This window comes from Anguilla anguilla, chromosome 1 (assembly GCF_013347855.1).
Source record: "Anguilla anguilla isolate fAngAng1 chromosome 1, fAngAng1.pri, whole genome shotgun sequence".
Lineage (NCBI taxonomy): Eukaryota > Metazoa > Chordata > Actinopteri > Anguilliformes > Anguillidae > Anguilla > Anguilla anguilla.
In genome coordinates this window covers 20686867-20710720 of record NC_049201.1, presented here as the reverse complement: position 1 = coordinate 20710720, position 23854 = coordinate 20686867, and the positions used below count along the sequence as shown (strand labels likewise).

At 39.7% G+C, this 23854-nt stretch overlaps 2 protein-coding genes across 2 annotated transcripts in view; one reads left to right on the top strand and one right to left on the bottom strand.

Annotated features, from left to right (window-relative positions):
* The window catches only part of LOC118214143 (brain-enriched guanylate kinase-associated protein), a 256035-nt gene that overhangs the window by 8288 nt on the left and 223893 nt on the right, over nucleotides 1-23854 (top strand). The gene's annotated exons all lie outside the window — the stretch shown is intronic.
* Nucleotides 20404-21979, bottom strand: dio3a (iodothyronine deiodinase 3a). The gene has a single exon (XM_035393802.1). The coding sequence runs from the start codon at nucleotides 21784-21786 to the stop codon at nucleotides 20986-20988; it is 801 nt and encodes a 266-aa protein (XP_035249693.1). The 5' UTR covers nucleotides 21787-21979; the 3' UTR covers nucleotides 20404-20985.

Genomic DNA, 23854 nt, shown 5'->3' with positions numbered 1-23854 from the left:
CGGCCGCTTGCAGGCAGGGGGACTGCGCTTCATTAGCTGAAAAATGCGGCTCTGCTCCCACTGCCTGCTGCCAGTGCCACGTCTGATCTCCCTGCGTTGGGGAGATTTGGTTTGCCTTCGCATATAAAATTCACAGCTGCCAAGGTGTGAATTTTTACCTCAGGTTGCTCACAACTACCACACAGAACGGCTTATTGAAACAAACAGAGTCAATGCGTGACATGCAAAACACTTTCCTCATTCATAGGAAAAGCAACACCAGTGAAGTGAAGTTGCATATGCTTTCTTGTCCACACACTAAGCTGGCCTGTGTCACTGTGAATTCATTTTAAACTTACATCATTATTGGTGTGCCAACCTCATACTAGCAGGACACTCACATGCCATTGGCCCTGCTGTTACCACCAATGGGAGAGAAGAACCTGGGATGGGAAGCCCAGCATTTGAATGAAAAACCACCTTAACTCAAGAGTCATTTCTTCTCCCTTAGACATCTAGCTGTGTACGGTAACACATTCCTGAAGCAAAACAAACATAAGATCCACAGACCCCCTGCCCACACACATAGTGTTCTATCTGGGTTCTGCAATGGTGCCCTATTCAAACGCTGCAGAGGAGTGGAAAAGAACAGTTCCTGAGTGCAGGTTTGTATCTAGTTAGGTGTCTGGTTTGTTTTTAACCCCTTGTGCCTAATTCTCAGTTGAAAGCCACATACTGGGAATTTGTGTTTTTAAATCATTGAGCTGACATAACTTTGCTAGCACCACAGGTGACAACTTCCATCAAAACTGTGTGCAAGCCACATGCTGCACCATTCATTAATTTAACAGCCACTGCTATGAATATGAATACTAGGTTCTCCCAGATGACATTTACCTAAATAGGCAACAATATAAAATGTTCTTCTAGATAAAATAAATTATGATAAACTCAGCTCAGAGGACTGACATAGATTCTGTAATGGATCAACCCTTATAAGAGTATAGTGTCAAAAAGGCAAAAGCTGAATTTCTGGTGAATTTCAGCTGGCAAACCTTCTGGACGTCCATCCCCCTTGTTTTCATGGGTACCACGTCAGCTTGAACCGGACTAGTGGCACTTCATGTTGCAATTTCAGGGCCACACATATGTAACAGAGGAGGCCCAAGTTGTTTCCAAGTTTGTCAGAGCTCAAGGTTCCTGTTGCCCCTGTCTACATGGAAAGAACAGAAGAAAATGCAGAAATCCCAAAAGGCTTTACGTTGAGAGGAGGGGGTTGCATGACTCTTTGTAATTGCCAGTGTGTGGTAATATGAGTCAGATTGTCCAGCACATGGGTAACCCCTTGCTCCATGCTATGGGGTTGCTGGGCTACACTGAGTTTGAATTTAACATACAATCAGAAACATTTCATCTTTTGTCACTTGTCACAGCACTGTAAACTATTGTATTGCATTATTTTTTTCATGTGGGAAAATGAAATTGATGTTTACTAGTGTGGTGTGCATCCTGGGTACAAGAGGCAGAGAAAAGCAACAGTGAATTAAGTACTTTTTAGACAGTTAATGAACATTTTGTATCACACCTTCTCAGCTTCTGATTGTACACAAGTTCAGACCCTGACAAATTTGTTAGCTTCTTAATATAGGTCTAATAGTTAAACAGTCAGTATATACCCCTCTATTATTTTATATCTATGCAAGTTATTTGTGCTTGAGAAATGTAAATTTGGGCTAAAATAAGTGACAATTTTTCTCTCCTAAAATTTGGTGCCAAAATTCATACAGGCATGGCCTGAACACTATATCACCTTAGGTGGTGACGAACGGGTGATGTCATTCAAAAAAAAAAAAAAAACTTAGAGACCAGTATTCTCCATTTACTAAGAGAAGAAAACATCATCCCAGTAGGATATTTGATGCTGTATTGGGTGCTCACAGCCATCCTAAATTGCAGCCAAATACAAATACTACTCATGGACCTTAAACTGGAAGACCACTTCCACACCTTGCCCAAGCTGAGACGTATCATGCTCCATCTTTGTGATTGTTGTCATACTGCCAGTTTCTCTGCATGATAAACACCAACAGAAATGGAGTATGTTCAGCTTGAAGAAACTCCTTGACCTGGTGCTTGTATAACACTCAATCATATCCCTGTTCCTTTCCATCCTTATCACGGTGTGCCTGGCAGTATATTTGGATCAACTTCACCCACAACAATAACAAAAAAAATGGCCTCACAGAATTAGTTTTCCTTTTTGGAGGGGTTGCTATGGTGACAGAGATGCAGATGGTAGTCCTGCAGAAGGAGAAGAAAGTGAGACACAAGTCTGTCTGAATTCAACACAATTAAAAGGCTGGATGTTATTTAAATGAATGCCCAATGAAAAAACTAAGCTGACACTGGGAAATGGATGTATGTGCTTAGCATCTGTAACTGTAGAGTTGATAAAATAATGCTTTGAAAGCAAGAACAGTTTTATTAAATGGCTTGCTTCACAGATTGTATTAAATGGATCTTAAATGTTTTTCCCTGTTAAAATTCATGTCTGGATACACTGGCTTGGTGTCAAGCTGCCTTATGATGATTACAGTTTAATTGTGACTTTATGTTGCTGTTGATAATAGGCAATGTGATTCTTGGACCAGCAAGGGGAGAACAGTCGTTTGTCCGAGCCAGATATTGACAGAACCATACCCAGTAGGAGTCACTGTCATCTAGCCAGACATATTGGCCCACTCCTCTGCTCCGACCCATATGCTTACCGCTGAGAATTACACACAGCTCAGAAACCTGGCACACTGTGACCATCTTTAAAGTCACAATGTGGAACTCAGAACAGGTGCAGACATAACCTTCCTCATTCACTAGCCAAATTCCTTTCATAGACTGTTTACCGATGCTGCTAAATTAAAGAAAAGCTGATAACGGTTAAAAATTTTACCTCCCAAAGTGAATAACGATGCTCTGGGTAGTAAGACTTCATTACTGCATCTGTTGTTTTTGTGGAAGGCTAAGGGTCTCCATCATCAAGGTGGTTATGTTACATCAAGAACACATAATTTAACTAAGCACCAGGTGGCTAAATAACTTGGCTATTAGCCTTGTAGACAGACTAAAATTTCAGCGATATCAAAATGATACCTTTAATTTCCAACCCATCTTGAAAAGTTTCATGTAGCAATGACAGACCATCTGGCTAAAGGTGACATTTAACGTAACCCATATTGTACCTGCTTGATTGATCAATAATTGTCTGTATTTTCTCCTATAATGAGCAAAATTCCAAAAAAACATTGATCTTCTAATCTGAAAGAAATGTTTACACCTTCCGCACAATGTAATCCTACTCCCCTGCTCTTCATTCACTTAAATTAATTAATTATTTGATTATTCAATTAATTCTGTTTTTTCATCACTTGATGTTGTAGCAAGCAAATATGAAATGTACATGCCAGTCTCAAACAGTTGCTAGCTAGCTGTAAATGCAATAAAATAAATGAATCAAAAACAAATAAACTTTTTGTTTTCATAAAGCAGAAGAAAAATAGCACTGAGATGTTCAGCTTGAAGCATTACCTGACATTGCCATCTTCTCAGCTAGCAGAAGCATCACAGCAGGTGACACGGAGCAGGTATGATTTTGCCAAACAATCCTACCAGAATGCAAAGACAAGGCTTTGATGAAAATGGCTGACACTTATAAACATGACATTATTGTTATGACAAATATGAAACACAGCAACCATATTGTCCATTTGGGAAATCAAAATATGCTGACTGATCACCCAGTTTGGTAATCATATTTCAAAATAAGCATTTTGAACCTGAAATCATATGGGTAAACTAAGGGTTTTCCCCACTACAGGCTATATAGCACTACAGTAGCACAAGTGCAAGTCAACGAAGAGCAGAAGTGGAAACTCCAGGTCAAATTAAAAGCCCTCCCCAGTATTTTGCTCCAATCACTTGGATTTGCTAATAAGCATAATTGTTAGGCCAGGACCTATCATGAATTAGTGAAATCAGCTGGCTGAGTTAATTGGTGGAAGAAACACATGGTGGGACTGTCTGAGCCTTTGACTTTCCACCTCTGATGAAGAGGCGTATATCCGTTTGAAAAGAACAAAAAAAAACAAAAAAAAAACTGGTAGCCTGTGTAATTTGTCAAACAGAATTGGAAAACTCGCATAGTGATGTGTTGTCTGTACAGAAATAATTTATAGTTTAGTCTTCCAGATATATTTTTCAATTTATTTGGCTTTTAGAACCACTAGTTTAGCTTCATTAAAAGAAAAGTTGAAATCACAGGAAAAGAATTGAAAAAGCTTTAAAACAAATCCTGTCAAAAAATGGAGAAATTCATGCCCCCAACCACACACACACACACACACACACACACAATTATTAACAAAGTAAAAGGATTCTGAAGACAATGATGACTCAATTGCCTATGAAAAAATAAGCATTAAGCAATCAAGAAATTCAAGCTGAGGACAGTGGTCATCTCCCATTCCTTACATTACAAATCAGCATGCTTGCATGAGATACTGCACAAAATGGAAGTGAAATATGTAAAGCTGTCCACATAATTGCAACCCCCATGCAAACAGGTCAATGGGAATTGAAAGAAAAGGGCTCTTTACATTCAGAGGCAATGTTACGTTTGAAAGTAGAAGCCCCCAGAGCTGCCAGTACTTCCCTTTGTCAGGCAGAAAGCAAGGGCAATCAATGAGAGCTTGATGATGTTATAAATATGCCAGCTGGTATCAGAGCAGTGCAAGTGGGGGTCTGGACATAGAGTCAGCAAACTGAAAGGTCTGGGAAAAATGCAAGAAAACCCAGTGGAAAAAGAACACAGTGAATAGGGGTCATGGTGTTCTGATTGGCAAAGGCCAATTAATTCCTTCAACCAAAGGCAGGAATGCTTGTGGAAAGTGGGGTATTCTGCCCCGCAAATTCAAAGCCCATTTCCAAGTGTCAACATGACCTAAGCTGCCCCTTCAATTACTGAATAAAATGACAAATCCTTGACAGGATAAAAATCCATCCCCCCTTAGGAATATCCAAAGTAAATTTATCCGAGAGTGGTCATTAACATTGCAGTTTAATGAGAGCATAGTTACTGTATACCAGGAAAATCAGCACCATTATAAATATATTTATGAGTGTACCAAAGTCATTGCCAAGTGGTGAAAATGGCCCCCAAAGAGTCAGTAGCAAAACAAATATGCGGCTCCTGATATGTCACTATACCCTGAACACCATTTGTGGGCTTAATTAGTGTCAGAACTTGTAAACAGCTGTCCAGTGAAAAACAGCTTACTCAGCAATACAATAGTAGTATTCATGTGGAGTGGAAAAGTCTGACAGTCTGGTAGTCATTATAATACACAGTTAGGAGTGAAATACAACACACACAGTAAGAATAAGATAAAATAATGTTAAAATAAGGCAAAATTCAAACCTTCAAAAAAAGTTGAAAAACCATCGTAAGTATTGAGTTGATGGGAAAATAAACTGGAGGGGCCAAGTGATGAAACAAAAATGGCCCTCATGAATTAGGAAGCCAGACTGACTCTCTAAACAATATTGCAGTTTGCACTTAGTTCCCCTGAACTCATGTTCACTCCAGGCACTAGCTGGCTGGGCAGCACAAACTATTCAGTTCCGTCTTTATAAAGAAGGAACTGCAGAGCAACCTGGCTGCCATCATTGGCTGTGCAGTGTCAAGTCCAGCCAAACACAACCATGCTGTCATCACAACTGGATGTGCTTAATAATGCACGTTTAGGAATTCAGCAGTGCAGCTCACACAAGTATACATTGATAAGACCCAAATGCAGTAGTGTAACAAAGTCTTGGGACCCTGACGATCAGATCACTTTTGACAGCAGTGATTAATGTGCCAGAGAGGTGGCATTTCATTTCCCCAGCACGGGTGGATCCTTACAATCAAAATATTGAAGTATTTATTGAAGTATAAAGAAATTGTGCAAAAATATTTTTTATAATGGATGAAGGAATAGACTATAGAATGGATGTTTATAATTAAAATTGAGGGATGTTTACAGTGGTGAGGCAGAGCTGGGGGTGGCCACTGCTCATGTGGTGAACAGACAGGATAAAATAACCTAAAGGTTTGGTTTACCATCTTTTATTGGTTTAAACCAGTGTTTCTCAATCCAGGTCCTGGGGACCCACTGCCCTGCATGTTTTAGATGTCTCCCTGCTCCAACACACCTGATTCAAATGAATGGGTCGTCATCAAGCTCTGCAGAAGCCTTTTATCGACCCATTCATTTGAATCAGGGATCAGCCCCAGCATACCTCCACCAGATATTCAAACCCTACATGCCAGGCAGATCCCTCCATTCTGCTACCTCAGGACGCCTAGCACCTCCCCGTCTTCGCACCTGCACTTCCAGAAGACGTCTCCTGTCTGTTCTGGCCCCACGATGGTGGAATGACCTCCCTGTGGAGGTTAGAACAGCTGAGACACTGACCCATTTCAAACGACGACTGAAGACTCACCTCTTCAGGCTGCACCTCTCCTCATCCCTCCCTACCCCCCTGTAAATGACTGTAAGCTTAGGGTTGTAACTAGGCAGCTGTTTCGTAGGTGACTTAGGTGCATTAACTGTCTTAACTACTACTTGTATTTTTTTCCATAGACTGCGTTGTTGCCGTTCTCGTTGTTAGTGTTAATCAGTTTAACCTTCAGGGTCCAAATTGAACTATGCGGTTGTTCCCTGCACTTGGACCGGTACTTCTCTCTAGGGGTTTCGTCATACTTGTTCCTGGTTATGGTTATACACTTTGTTGTACGTCACTCTGGATAAGAGCGTCTGCCAAATGCCTGTAATGTAATGTAATGTGTGTTGGAGCAGGGAGACATCTAAAACATGCAGGGCAGCGGGTCCCCAGGACCAGGGTTGAGAAACACTGCTTTAAACCACCAAAGCAACAGAAATCCGAAAGTAAACATAAAAAACCAAATGCCTCAAAGGCAAAGGAACAACAAAAATCTAACAAACTGGCACCAACCTAACCCAACCACAAATACCCTAGCTTCCCCAAACACTGTCCAAAAACTCTCCTCCTGGGCCTGACCCAACCAGGCCCTTTTAATTAGGCCCAATAATTAGGTAATGGGCTGTAGCCAGCTGTAGTGATAACGATGTCTCACAGCTGTGGCCGTACCTGTGAGTAGGGCCGGTGCTTCCCTCTTGTGGAAAGCACCCCATTTTCCCTCCTGGCACCACTCAGTATAGAGTGTGATCATAGTTTAAGAGGTAATTCATATCTTGATTCATGAGATTGGGTTGTTTTCCACTGAGTTGGTCAAATCAATCTTTTTAAATTCCCTTGACAAGCTCATAACTGAAAAAGTTCTAATCTAAGCATTAGAGCGAAGGTTATCATACGAGTCACCAGAGACCTCCTGGGCTGCAGTCAAGGCCACTGCTTCTTTGATCTCTCACAGATGTCTGAATCTTAAAGAGTATGTCCTGTTGGTCAGCCTGACAATTGATTAACTCACTGGATAAGAAAGTCAATCTTAAACACACAGAAAGCCTTTTTTCCATTTAAACATTGGGGAACGCATTTTGTTTTGTTTTCAGAGTCACTAACCTGACACTGCTGCCATATCTAGTTTGTATGACTGAGTATTACTACAGTACAAGCAATAACATCTATTATAAGGCTTTCATAGGCGAATGTGGTGACTACATTTGCTAAAAATAAAAAAAAAGCTTCAAACATCAAAGGTTTTTCAAACTGTAAGCATTACCTTTTTATTCTCTTTCAACACATTGTATGTTACTTTTGGTTTACTTTATGTTTTAATATTCAGTATTATCTGAAGAGAGATTCATCTACAGCAAATGCAGCTACATTGCGCATAACAGCATTACATTGTTTTGTCAAAAACTGCAATACAGACATCAAACTTTATTGAAAATAAACATTCCAATCTAATATTATTTTATGAAGTTCATCATATTCACTTTTTAGATTACACATATGATCACTGCTCGAATGTATGATCATATGTATCAATATGTATTACAAACGATGAGCAATCACCAATGAATTAAACCACATACATGCCATATCGATATGGTATCATTAATTGATAGATGAAAATTAATTTTTGTTGTAAAGTAGCTATATAACTATATTTCTTTTCATTGTAGATATCACATGCACCAATCTTCACCAAAATGTATAGCATTTAGCCTCCTCTTGTACAATCAATTATGACGCACATCCGCTTTAGAAACTTCACGTCTACTTTTGGTCAGTACACTACCTCATAAATTCATGCTCGCTTTGTTTGCTTCCTTGTACGTCTGTGACATTTTGAACAGACTTAGCTTTCATATACCGCTAAATAGTGTTTACAGTATTTAGGGTTCGTTTGTATTTTGTGTTCAATCCGGTTTTTTTTTTGTTTACAATTGTTGTGCCTATGTTAGCTCTCCGGGGCGTTTTAGCTACCTTGCTGTTTAGCTAGTCTAGTTGGACGGTAACAGCTGCTCTTTTTTTCATACCGATGCCTGGATGAGCTGCCAAAAATGAGGGTGACTGATTTCCATCGTCTTGCTAAAGCGACCAGTAAAGCTCCTTCAATGCTGGAGAAGGGCTTCAGGTTTTGAGCTAAATCTTCAACTACGAGGGTGAGTATGTACACAGTTCCCAATACTCAGATGTCAGCACAATCAGTATTTTGATCAAGTTCAATAGTCTTGACTGTGGCGAGGCACACACATTCATTGTGATGTTAACCTTGTCTCTGGACAGTCTCTAAAGTTTTTACCCGATGGTTCTGTGTTAATGTGCCTGAAATAATTTATGAAACTGACACTCCCCTATAATCTGTTTATCTTTTTGATTTCCATACTTAGGTTGCCCTGAACCACTCAGACCCAGTCTTCATGACACAATGCTGCTCAAGTGGGTTGCTCTATACCACTTATCCCTAACCAGTCCAGGCACTGCAGATGGAAATGACCTGTTAGCTAAATCTGGTAAGAAGCACATCTTCTCTGTGTGATTAATGTACTTGTACATGGTATGTGATAAATGTAAAAAAAAAAAAAAACTTAAAGCGCTTCTCCAGCATTGAAAGAGCTTTACTGCTCGCTTTACCACAACAATGGACATCAGTCACATGCATTTTTGGCAGCTCATCCAGGCATCAAAGAGTGTATCAAAATTATAAAAAGTTCCAATGAGAGCAGCTAGACAGGCTAGCTAACTAGACTAGCTGACTAGTAAAATGTCACTGGAGTACAAGTAGGCAAACTAAGCCAGCATATGAAACTCTGAGGTAGCGAACTGACTAGATGTAGACAGATGTGAAGTTCCTAAAGCGGATGTGCGTCATATTTGATTGTGCTAGAGGCTTATTATTTTGCAAGTAGTCTGTAACCTTGTGTTGTGTTTTCTAAATCTGGCATTTATTTAAAAAAAGGTAAAAGTGTGTCCAAGCAAGCAACCCTGACCCCGTGATCCTACTTTTGTGTTAAGAATCCTTGCTGATTACATTAAAACTATTTTCATAATAAACACAAAAAATGCACCATCAGGATTCGGAAGATGTGCATCACTGGTTACGTCTGAAACCAAGAGCCCAAAACACCTGTTATTCACATTTAATTCAAGTAAATTTTTTCAATTCAGTTTTATTTGTATAGCTCTTTTTACAGAGAACTATCACAAAGACACTTTACAGAGTAGCAAGACATTTTGTAGAGGAGCATATTTTATACTTTCTGAGGCATAACATGACTGACTCAAACTTCACCTTCTGCCACTTAATTCTTAAAAACAACTTGACTGACTTCCTGCATCATGACCATAACAGCAATGATATTTGATATTTATGCTTTGAATGAAACAGACAGTTAGCAGCATCAAATGGCATCAGCAGACAGCAATTATGACTCATTTGGCAAAAAGGTCAATAAATACAAAGATATATTAATGATAAAAAGAAAAAAATTCAGCCTGATTCAGATCAGATAGCTTTAAGGACAGTAAGTGTATCTTTGGGAATACCTTTAACACTTATGTCTACAAGCACCATACAAGGACTACTGTTATGTTATGGAAATTGATATTGTCTCTAGCTGTTAAAACAATAGGGTAGTATGGTTATGGGACAATATCACTTTATGCCTGCCCCCTAGTGGTATGTAGAATTTGGACTTGTCACAAATCCACGATTTATTAAAGTAAAGCTGACAAACAAAGAAACGCTAGTTTGAACTCAGAACCTTCAGAAGACTTGTCTCTGGCTAATAACACCACTTCCCTTATCAGTTTTTCCTTTAGCTCAAGAAAATAAAATGAATAAACTACATCCCAACCCAGTTAGCTTGCTGATTTGCTTGTGTCTGACACACACTTCCTGTTTGTTGTGGAAAGAGTTATGGGAAGGAGTCTGGTAATGCATGGAAAAGTTTGTTACAGGTTTATATTTTGCTTTCAAGTGTGTATTTGATATTACTTCGAGTTTTTAAAACCCATACGTAAGGTACGATGTTTTTTCTCCTAAGGTGAAAATCTTTGTTGCCCTTGGGGGGGGGGGGGGGGGGGTTTGCGAGCAGAGTGCTTCTGTTAAGCACTCTGCTCGCAAACTAGCCAGGTAGCTAATTCGGCCACCTTACTGCTGACTGGAGGTTTTTTTTAGTGTGGTTTTTCAGCTCCCCAGGAGCAAAATATAATTGCAGTTTGATAGTTCACCTTTATTGTTACATGCTAACATTAGCTATAGTTTATTATAATCTGATTCCGGATAAATTATGGTTGTGTTTTGTCCTGAGATTTAAATAAAAGTTTACCTAGTACAAGGGTTCCTTTTATTGGTAAAAGCTATTTGGTAAAAGCTAGCTAAGTTAGTTGATTATAACTTGATTGATTCTGTACCTGGTAGTTTTTATTCATCTTATTATTTCAATGCTTAATGTTAGGTAATGTTAAGTGCCTTTTTTTCCTTGCCGGTTTCTGGTGCTAGTTGTCCGGAACCACCTGCATGTTTTTAAGTTGTGGTCTTGGTGTCTCCATCTCGGCATTTACTCTAGACTTAGGGAGAGATAGTTGGTTGACAGCTGGGCACAAGTGCAGAAAAGGGTGTGCACACCACACAGGGGTGACATCTCCAGAGGTTGTGGCGTTAAACTGATTCCAGCCCTTGCAGAAATTGGACTTGGCCCTTGACTCTGAGAGTGGGAGGCCTGATGAGTGCTGGGCACCCAGATTGCCACATCCTCCTGGAAAATGGAGTTTGTGATAGTGGGGGACTCAAATTATTAGGGGGGTAGACAGCATAGCCTGTTCCCACGGAAAGGAATCTTGTAGTGTGTTGCCTGTCTGGTGCCCAGGTAGGAGATCTCCTGGGCACTTGCGGACTAGCTCCTGGCCAGAGCAGGGAGGGACCCAGTGGTCATGGTTCACATGACAAAGCATTTCAAGGAATGTCATTTGATTTCTGCCACACACACAAGCAGACGCCTTCCAGTATCACTTGAGAGCTGATCAAACAACATACTTCCTGATCCATGACAACCTCACTTAATTGTCACAGTGCTGTCCCTAGCCTTTGAGGGGCCCTAAGCAGGATTTAATTTGAGGTCCCTCCCAACCAAACATTATAACTAATATATATATATATTTGAATAATTAGGGGGCCCTCTGGTGGTTGCAGGGCCCGAAACAGTCGCTTATGGCACTTATTAGGTAGGGCTTTGAATTGTGAAAACCGACACTACATCAGCACTAATGCTTCTAAATATGAGACTATGACAATCACAGTGAGAATAGGACAGTGTACAAGGAAGTTCTTATAAATTTATGGTTATATTATGTTGTGAATAACAATCTTATCAGCATTTAATTACTTATTTAATTATCGTTTTATCGTTTATTTTTATGGATTAATTGCTGATGAAGTACTTGGATTTAAATACAGTATGTGGCTTCTTTCTTTTTTGCGAACAATTATTTTATTCATTTTTCAAAAACAGTCATTGTTTAACAGTTAGTCTTTTTTTGCTCCTTTGCCCCATCCCTCCCTTTCATCCCCCATCATCCTACACCTGCCCCCTCCCTCTGGCAGTTCCTAGACCCCACTGATCTCAGTACTCTTATTGTCAGACAATTCCAATGAAAACCATTTACATATCAGTAGTAAGGTGTATCCAAGATGGATACACATTATACCCCATCACACTTTCTTTCAAAAATGGTTATTCTATTTCATTTATGTGCAGGAAGTACTGCCTTATCTGGGATGATAAAGAGAATGACTTGGCTTGCATACTAAAATGTAAGAGGATGGGTTTCCTTTTATATATTTTATGACCTAGACAAAGTGGCGACAACCAGGCGACATGTAATCCTTGGCATTTGTTCCCTGACAATCTTTTGACCAAGGCTTAATAGCTGCCCTAGTCTTTCATGATGATGCTTAACAGGTAGAATAGGTGTAATCAAAGCTTAACAAATAAATCTTCATTGTAAGAAATAGAATATTCTCCCTACACTAGACAGCAGAGGAATAACCAGAACACAGGCAAGCATTTCAATTAAAATGATTTTGTGAAGTACATTGGAGGACTGCCTTAAGACATGGGCCTATAAACATTGATTTATCATTGTAAATAAAATGTCGGCCAATGAGGCCATAACTCACAACATGGTCCTGCCAAGGATCGCTACCCTCAGGTGTTTTAAAAAAAGTCCTTCAGGCCATTTCTTGTTGCTGTGGCAGTTTGAATTGCCCTGGCACCAGACAGTCTTCCTGGGTCCACCAAACTGCACACCCCCGCTGACAGCCTCCTCCTCCCTCCAGGCTGGAAATCCCCTGCTACAGTTGTGGTATCTGCGAGGTAAGGTGTCACATACCTTGACATCTGCCCAAAAACTGCATTAGTGGAAATCAGGGAATTGTGCAGTGCCACACAAGCCTTTGAAATTTCCATGGCCTCGTCTGGCAAGCTCTCAAAGGGACGCCTGAGAATCAATAATCTGGCTGTCTTGATTCCAAAGGAATTTTTGATGATCCTTTTTGTGCGATAATGGTGGTAGGTAGTTGTAGATCCTCTGGTCGTCTGAGAGATGGTTACCTGTGAAGATGTTTATGACCATGCTTATGACCAGGGACATGTATTGTGAAATCAGAATTAAGTTCTGTATCCCTCCATCCATGCCCGTTTATTGTTGTGATTAATATAATCTGATTATCATGTCACTTAAGGTAACTGTTAATGGAAAACTAAAACCGTATACCTGACGATATACATACCTGTATATGGATGCATCAGGTTCACATTCAAGGGAAGGCAGCATCACCAACAAAGACATGAGGAATGATGGTCTTGGTTCCAGGTTGGGCTGTGGGTGGAGGCAAATCCTGCCTCTTGGCTTCCCAAAGTTGCTCTCCTGGTACAGATCTCTGCGGCTTTCACGGCTATCGGCCCCCACATCCACCATCATAAAAACGATAGCGAGCATCACACACTGCCTAAAGCACAATGAAAGGAGTTCCTTTGTAGTTGAAAAAGGGTTCTGGAGTGGGACGGTGCTCTGATCAACACATTTGCCATTGATTTCCAAACAAAGTTGGTGAAATTCTTAAGAAATCTTGGGCTGTGTTGTCCCATTGTGCCATTTTAGGCTAGACTAGAAACTTTGCTTTCAAGGCCAGCCAAAGGGGTTTGTATACCTTGCTCACAATCCTACATGCAGTTGATGAGCCTGTCCGGTCTCAGGAACACTCTGTTGTGTGCTTCCACATGCCAGCAGTAGAGTGAGAGTCAGCCTTTCTTCTGGAGATGCATTTTGTTGTGTTTTATGAATGGCGCAAGTCGTCTCAACAGGTCGTCAGAATGTTGGGCACAAATTTGAAAATAAGAAAATAAGGCCCCCACATCCATACTCATCTGTTTTGTGAAAAGACATTACTTTCCATCCTGTCTCCTTGTTTAATTGAGTGGTTGAACATACCATCTTTTCTTTCTTTTTTTGCAGCACTAAACTAAAGCAACTTTGAAATCGCCATCTTCCATCTGTGAAAGTTTCTGCTGCTTCATCACAGACAGTTTTTGTATTTAGTGTGGTGAATGTGGTCATTTCCGAGTTGCCTGTTTTTACCATCTTGCAAAGTTACACCTTGGCGGGGCGGCATGCCCCATACCTATACAGCACCAAGAGTTTGGCACTTCTCAGGGTTCCCCACAGAAATAATCGCAGCAGCCACAGACTTAATGTTAATTTCGGTACATTCTGACTACATTTCAACAGACAGAATTGATAAACAAATTTGCATGTCCACACAATAAAGCCCCAAACTAAGGGGATTTTGCATCTTCCCCTTCTTCTTTTTCCTGCCAGAAATGCTCCTAGCCCACAAAGAATATGTCTCCCCATTGGTCATTTTACGTACAACAGCCAATCCTTCACCAACACCAGCCAATCAAAATGTCGCATACACATGCAAAATGGACATATCTTTTTACCCAAGAAAATAACCATAAGGTTGCCTAGATACCATGCTTGCTGTATCAAATTAATTTCCCCTGATTGAAATAAATGCAGATGAATTACCAAGCTAGCTAAGTTGCAACCATAAACAGTGACAGCTGTTCCCATAGGGGGGAAGACATCTTGATGGAAGAACAATTTGATACAAAAGCTACCCAACCTTGGGCATCTAGCTGCCTAGCTAAAAGTAATGTTATTTACAGGTCCGTCAGAAAACAGGCTCCCCGGTGCTTTTCATCCTCTTGGCAAACTTCAGCTGACACCACCAAAGAAAAGTAATTCCAAGGTTGAGTCTAGTTTTTGAACAAGGCCTGTCTGCTTGTCTTTTTGCTTTGCTGTATTCAGGCTTTTCTGCATCTGCCATTGTAGCAGCTGGCTAGCGACAAACACTTTATTGGAATCTGATCAAAAACCACTAGTTTTGTAGCTACGCCCACCCCTCACCACACAGAAAAGAGCGCCACGCCCAGAAACGTCCCAAACACATTTTAGAATAACAAATACAGGTAAGAGATGCATTTGGCTAAAGTGTGTAAAGACTTGAGATTGCCAGTGCATCATATATATGCCTTAGCGTAGTTATTTTATAATATTTTCAAATAAAAAATCCTGCATAGTGTGCCTTTAACTGTTGCTCAGGTGTTTTCATTTGCATGGATTGATCACACGTAGAAGAGCTGTGAGTGTCTAGTCTTCGTTTTAGCCTTTGTTTTCAGCTGTGGAGAGTGCATTTGGAGTCAGAGGCATACACCATCATGAAGATCAAATAACTAACTGGTTGAAAAACAACTACTCTGTAAGATGAGAGAACAGAAGAAATCATTATGAAGAATGGCACAGAAACTGGGTACGTCAAGTACAGCAGTATGAAAAGTCTTGAAAAGAAAGAAACCACTGGTGGACTCAGAAACGTTGTACACATTGGCTAAGGAAGACAACTGCAGTTGACGACTGGTGAAAGAGTTGTGTAAAGTAAAAGTAAAACCCTAAAATAATGATCAGTCACATCGACAGTCATTTCCAGAGGGCTGGAGTGAAAATATCAAAAGCTACCGTATGGATAAGACATTCAGAGCAGAATTATTGAGGCTACGCTGCACAATGCAAACCGCTCCATCAGCAATAACCAAAAGACCAGATTGGAATTCACCAAAAATACAGAGACAAGCCAGAAGAGTTCTGTAGCAGATGTTTTGTGGATAGATGAAAACAAAATAAACCTTAACCAAAGCGATGGAAAGACAAGTGTGGAGATAGGAAGTAACATGATCCACAGCACCCCTCTTATCTGTGAAATATGGATGCATCTTGGATATTCATCTTTTGATCTCAATTCTATGTGTTACAGAAATGCCAAAAACTAATTTCACCTACTGTTACCAAATGTAAAGTGCACTGCATCTACAATATTAACGTACGTATCAATTTCAACTAGAGCCACTCAGCATTTCATCAGTTCTCTACGTATGTAAAAGCAAAATTTGATTAATGGGAAGCAGTAGAATATTACATGAAGAACCTAATAAACTTAATTTATATAGCCTTTCAAGCATAGAACACAAAGTACATTCCAGAACAAATGAAAGAATAAGGTACAAATTACAATGCAAGGGATACAATAAAAAGCAGCATAAAAGAGAAGAACAAACAGCAAATTAAATAGTGATACAAAATAGCAACAGTAAAACACAAGGAATAAAACAAGAACAAATCAGCACAGTAAAAGTAAGGCACAGTAAAAAAAAAAAAAAAGTAAAAGAAAATCATAAAACAGTAGCATTAAAACTCAGCAAATAAAAACAAACAAAAAAAAGCCTAAAGCACAGCAAATGGCGATCTTTCATTATGGAAGGGAATTTGTAAAAATAGGTTTTTAGGTTATATTTAAAAACAGGCACTGTATCAGCAGACCTCACTTTGTATGAAAGGCTGTTCCAAAGCCTAGGGGCCATTACAGCAAAGGCTCAATCGCTTCTTTTATTTTAATCAAAGTCCAAGGCTGGCAGACCTGAGAGACTGCTGAGGACAATAGGTAGTTAAAAGTTCACTGATATAATTGGGCGCCAAGCCATGTAAAGCCTTCTATGGAATCAATACAAATTTAAAATTTACCACCGGTCATCACAAATGTCGTCAAATCCACTAAAACAAATTTTTGACATTTTTCTGACTCCTTGATTTTCATCTTAACAGCCACCACTGCCTCACATAGAATAAGCACAGGCTATTATTGACATGAATCCAGATAACATAACCGCACAATATCAGCATCTAGACCTATTACTTTTACAATTATAAATGTATTAAAGGTAGACCCTGGGACATGATGTCAGGTGCAAACGAAGCAGATTGAGAAACTGCAAAAAAGATAGCTATACCAAATATAGAAAGTTTTATGTATATTAGTATCTGGTGGAAGTTAAAACTGATCTTATTCAGCAGAGATGTCAGCACAGTGTTGTCAACTGATGAGGTGACAATTTTGTTTTCTAGTAAAAGTTTTATGTTGGCATGATTTTAGCATTTTAGCAAATAAAATAAGAATAAAACTACATTGAGCTAGCAAGCTATAATGAACTTTATTTTCATTTTTATTTGAAACTAGGTGGCAAGTCACATTAACTCAATTTACATTGACAATAACTAGCTAATGAATAGATGAAACATATTGCCCCAGAGGGAATTGTTTAACACACAGAAAACACAAGGTAAAGGAGATGCTGCATGCGACGCCAGTATACCACAAAATGCAACCTGCTGTGTTCATGGCAGGGTTTCCTGTCAGTGCAGCCTCTCATTTTTAAACTATTAACCACTTGTTTTTCTTCTATGTCATATGCTAGAGTCTACCTTTAAAGGGGAAAAAAATCCCTGCCTGGTGCAAGGCCCTTAGCGGCCCTATGCAACCACCTCATTCGACCCCCCTAGTGGCGGGCCTGAATAAAGAACAATGTTGCCACAGAAAAATGTGGAACATTTTGTTGAATCTTAGCCTGAAAATTACAATCAAGATGTACATCAACCAGCTGGATTAAATAGAGCAGAAGTTTAAGCCCTATGAACATTAGAGCCAGTTTTCTTAAAAATTTGTTCCTGCCATTATGCCATGTTAAAAATATCAAGGTGATTTTACACATCATTATTGTCTTGTAGCACATTATAGAGCTACTGGCAACATCACCTGCACCTCAATAAATAGACTGATAAAAATTGGTTTTTCAAGACATTCACCAAAGCAACAAGTACACTAAGGTCTTTCTTTGACAGTTTCACTGGAAAATTTTTTTAATCAGTTACATATCACCCATGTAAAAAAAAGTATTTGTCCCCCTTACTTACTCAATCAACCAGTTAACCATATTGAATTGGTAATTAGATTAAGCTTATTGAACAAGCAAGGCTTAGTTGCAGTCAGCCCTGTTGAATCTAAACTTCACTCGTACTGAACCTTACTATCAAAGTGAAGTAGTCACCACAAAGGCATGCACAGTATGCCAAGATCAAAGGAAATTTTAGAAGAGATGAGAAAAAAAGTTTAAATATACTTGAAATATATCAGTCTTGAAATGGTTGCAAAGCCATTTCTGAGACTCTGGAACTCCACAAAACCACAGTGAGTGCCATTATCTCCAAATGGACTTGGAATAGAGGTGAATCTTCCGAGGAGTAGCCGACTTGCCGGAATTTCTCCAAGAGTCCAGTGACACCTCATTCAGGAAGTCACAAAAGACCCCAGAGGAACATCCCAAGAACTGCAAGCGACCCTAGCTTCAGCTATAGGTCAGTTTTCATGACTTCACAATAAGAATGAGACTGGGGGAAATGGGATTCACGGGAGAGCAGCAAGGTGGAAACCACTGCTAACCATTAGAAACATCAATGCTCATAACATTTGCAAAAAAGCACCTGTATGCTCCCCCAGCCTTTTGGGATGATGTTCTTTGGACTGATGAGTCAAAAGTGGAACTTTTTGGACAACATGGCCATGGGTCATGCAAAATACAGCAAATACAGCATTGCACAGTAAGAATATCATACCAACAGTTTAACATAGTGGTGGTAGTATGATGGTGTGGGGATGCTTTGCTGCCTTGGGACATCCACAGCAATATCAAAGACTGACATCAAATTATAGGAAGTGTTTGGTTGTAGTTATTACCGCTATAGCTGGTGCAACCAGTTAAGTTTAAAGGGACAATAACTTTTTTACATGGGTGAAATGGGCATTGGATAGCTTTTTTCATTTAATAAATGAAATAATTTCAAAAATGTGTTTTGTTTTTTACTCAGATTCCCTTTGTCTAATATTGCATTTTGCTCTGAAAACATTCAGTATGACAAATATGCAATAGTAGAGGAAATCAGGTTACTTTTTCATGCCACTGTACATATGTTGAAGGCTTTTTTGTAAATAACAATAGAAATCAGTCCTCCCAGGTATCTCAGTAGAGTGTTTTGGTAGATGTGTTTTCTTGTGTCTAATAAACCGGCGGCAATATTAAATATTGAATTAACACCCTTCAATTTTCCCCGAAGAAATCGAACTCCAAAAACAGAATGGTTTCTGGTCAGTGGTAGCCGGAACCAAAACGCCTGAAGCGGCACAGGAATTTTAACACAGTTCTGTTGGAAGAGAATTTTGCCAACTCCCAATCCCAATCTTTTAGGAACGTGTTCAGCGTTTAGCTCTTGAAATCTACTTCAATAAAAAATATGACACCATTTTATTCAAAGATTGATGGTACTTGTGCTTCTATACATCGACGTGTCAACGTGGAAAGGGGCACGGTGCATTACCCATCTCGATTGTGGCTCCCGGATGATCAAACTATCCCAAATAAACTCAACAGGACGTCGTCAGTGCTATGTTACACACAAATTGAATGGATTCGACATCGTGTTGCTTATTAATACATTGTCCACATTTTCATTAGCCTACGTAGTTGGTGCTATTAAATGTCATATTAATCTCTAGCCAGTTGTACATCTATATATTACTTGACATCCGTTGGCTCTGACCATTAAAGCCAAGCTCACTTTGGCTAATCCGCAGCGTTTTGTGAACTGACGTTCCATTCAACACCCATACCGCTTTATTGCTAATGCTTCACGCAATTTTTCTGTATTGAATGCAACCCTTGGGAACACTCTGAATGGCTGAAAAACCGAACAGTTAGCAACCTATGGGAAAAGTGGAGACTTTAAAAGAAAGCACTTGTTTAGAAAAGAATTAGTTAATCAGTTTATTTGATAAATGCGATTAAAGAAAAATAACTTCGGGTTAGGTAACAAGACATCCATCACATTTCTAAATTGATTCATCAAAGGCATTGCTACTGCAAAATAATTTCAACTTGTAAACAGTATATTGTTCTTCATTAAAACGTCCTTGGACTGATTAAACCAAACGGTAAACCCGTTCTCCAATACAAACGCAAAAATGTATGAATGTAAGTGGAAACGTAGTTTCCTGTATGTAAACTGCACGTTAAATTGAAAACTAACGTCACGTTTCCAAACTGCGCTTTGGAGAGGTCTGCGCTAAAACAGATATGGGAATCATGCGATGCGCTCGCTTTAATTTGGATATACTGTATATCATGTCATTATAACAAATAGATCTTGAAATCAAATGTAAAGAAAGTGACTTCTGTCCCAGACAGGGCACGATTAAGTCCATTTGCGTGTCAGACAGTCAGTCATCGGGATTTTATGTAGACATTGTCTGAGAGCCCAGCTGGGGAAACTTTGCGCACAGCTTTAAGAAATATCACAGTAAGCGGTAGGCTGCAGCAGGTGCACAAAAGCGCGTCCCATAGTGAAAGGATATGAGTGGGAAACTCGAATATGTTTTACAAAAGAATGGAATCAGTGCGTAAGTAGTTTTTTATTATAAAAATTCTGCTTTAAAAAAGTATGCATCATTTACAAAACAAGACATTTGCTATGTAGATCCTTGAGAAAACTCGTCGCCGAGTGCTCTAGTATCAAATTACATCAGTATCGGTTTTCTGGTTGTGAACCTTTTAAAAACCGAACTTCACAACGAAACTAGAGTAAACGGTAATGACCATATAAACATTTAAACATTTTCTCTCACTTTCGCACACACAGTCACACTTTGACGAACGTGACAGGAAATAAAACAACGGTATTTCAACACATATTTACACATGTACAGTTGATAACTAACGGATATCACGAGTTAGTTATTAAGCTATGACTAAGGCGAAAACAAACGAACACAGACAGAACAAGCAATTCATCATGCGTTTTGCATCACCACACAGTAAACGACGTAATCCATCATTGGATGTAAAAACATGTCTGTGAGAATGATACTTAAAAGCCACAACACACGAAGAGTTGTAGCGCGTTAACATTTAAATAGCAGCTTTCAAGCATATTTTTTGTGGATTTAGTGAATACCATGAGAGTATCGATATGTTATTACACATGAATCACCACAGTTCTGGAATTCTCAACACTGTTCCTGTATTGATCAAGCCAATTCCTCAGTTCAGATATTCTGTATCCCTCCGGTCCTCTGCCTCCCTGATAGACAACCTTTCCGTCTTGAAGTATATAAAGTCTATCGAAGTACGCTCCGTAAGCAACGTTCGACGAGTTGTCCATGCTATCAGAAACTACAAGGCAACCAGGGACTTCAAGGTTCATCAACTGTGCTGCTTTCAGTCTGTCCTCCAGACATCGATGTTTAGGGATTTGGTATGGAGCGTCGGAGCTCATCCAACCGTCTGACGGATGCGCTTCCTCAATATATACAAGAAGAGAGTCTGCTATATCAGCGTATTGGCTGACAAGCCGCTGGAACGCCTTTAGGCGTGTCATAAACGGCGGTCAGGTGCAGCTACCAAAGTTTAAGATTAGCGGTCTCTTCCCTTTTATGTGGTCAAGAATACGGCTTTTACTCTTATCCCCGAGCTGCACAACTTCAGTGTTCGGCGCTGCATATCCAAGATGTGCGGATTTAAAGAAGTCCAATTTATGCCCATGCCAGACCGCTTTCAGCGACTCCCAGCTGAACATTCTGTTCGAATCGGAGACGCACAGTGGGGGGTCGTCTGGACTCCCCTCTTGTTCTCTCATCTTCAGTAACACTTTCTTCCTTATGCATAGAAAATCAAGCAACCATAGCATGAGCGCTGCCATGACAAAACGTGGCAGCAGGATTAAGCAGACAACTGCATTTTTCAGTGCCTTGACAGCCACTCCGATAGATTGTTGCATCTCTGACACTATCGTATGGGCCGACCAGACTGAAACTTAATTCGGTCACTCCTTCTGAACTGCTCCGATCCACTGTGTTAAAGTTGCCTTTTTATAGGACTCGCCAAGGATTTGAATGAAAAATACCCCGCCTCCAAAGCCAGGACGCCTCCTCCCATGGTGGGGATTACCTTCTATCAACTCCCGTTTGTGTGATATGATGTGGGGGTGGCGAGAGGGGGCAGCGGGCGAGAAAGTCTGGACAGACGACGGCGAAGGGGAAGACTTAAAACTTTTTGCGTCTGTAATGTACAGCTGGAGGGGGAGGGTAGTATTGCGACACCCCCGCCTTCCATTACCAAAGATGATATCCAGAGTGCCAGTTCAGCGATGTACACTATCCTATAAATCTGCACTATAACTCACAAAATGCGCTGTTGTTAGTCACCTTATTCAGTTACATTTCAACAAACAAATAGCGCATTAGCATTATATGCTGCCCTGGTGTCGTGTTATTAATATGTACGCAGACAAGTAGACTTGCCCACTGAACAGGTGCCAAACGTCATAATTCCAGACCACTGAATATTTATTGAAAATGCCATAATCCTAGCGCTGAACGGATGTAATTTGAACGCTTTTAACATAGCCTATACAAATTGATTGCATTAGTTTGTTCTTAGACTGTAGTCACGCGTGCTATTTTCGAAAAAAAAACATACATGATGTTATATCGAAACGAAAAGCTACTTTCGCAGATTCAATGGCTGTAATCGTCACAAGTTCAATTAGTCCACACTTGCCGTTTATTCGTGGCTTTACTTCAACTAGTTCGCTTGAATTGTATTATGTGTCGGAAGTGCAGTGCTGAACGTTAACGACGTAAGATATTTTCCACAAATTATTGTCCTCGTTTATCTGCTAAAATTGTGTAGATCACCCTGGATAAGAATGATCAAACAAACGCTAGCTAATAAAAATACTACATGGCGTCTGTTATTTTCGCATTTCATTTACATCATAACATCACAGTTTTGCCACAAGCCCAATTTTCAAGGGCTGTTTGGTGCTTAAAAGTCGTCGCGTTATATTTTTTTGGTATTCAGTTGCAGGTTTCGTATATTAAATCGGGCATAAAAAATCATTCCCACTAGAAGGCGCTCGAGCCTGCTAGGCTTAGGTTCTTCTGTGGGCTGCCATATCAGCGTTCTTTTGGGGTGCATGTGCACCACGTACTGTATCATCCTGCAATAGCAGGTCTGGGATGGAACTCCTTTTGCGTTAATACATGCATTCCCATAAATTGATGAGGCTTCGGTTCGTTTCAGGAGGTTTTCGTGCGTTTTTGCACACCCTCGAACACCTGTTTACAACTGATATGAGCTGTATTTTTGCCATTTACAACTTAACTGTAAAGTTAGATCCACTTTATTCCCATGATAAGCATTTAATACTATATTGTAGATATTGAAAGTGGTGGGGGTCATCATATAAACTAAGCATAAAGATATTTCGAATATCCACATGACATGAAATGAAATCACGATCCCACTACAAATTAGCCCAGACGACGTGCTTCACGTTACATCCACCTAATAAAGCTTTTGGTTTGTGATGGTACGTACGGTCAGTCTAAACACCTCTAATTTAACTCTCTGACCTAACTCTGATATTTTGCATAATTTATCACAAGGTCCTCGTGGGACCCCAGACGTTTTACTACTAGTACATCGTCATTATTGCATTGTTTGTAATTATAGACCATCATGACGTTTGAATAGGCTAACATTTGAAGAACTTGATTACAAGTAGGCTTAACATAACATATAACATATGACAATGAACTTTATTTACAGATCGCTCCAACTGCAGGCCTAGACGCTCAAAGCGATTCAACAAAAGGCAATACAATAAAACTAAAGAAAGTTATAACAAGGCAGGTAGGCTATAAGTAAATTGAAGGAAACAGGTAAAACAAGTCATATAATGAAAGTAGGCTTTCACGAATAAAATAATAAGAAAGCAATTACAGAAAATAAAAATAAAGGTTAAAAAGACGTGTTTTAAAAGGGATTTAAATGTAATGACT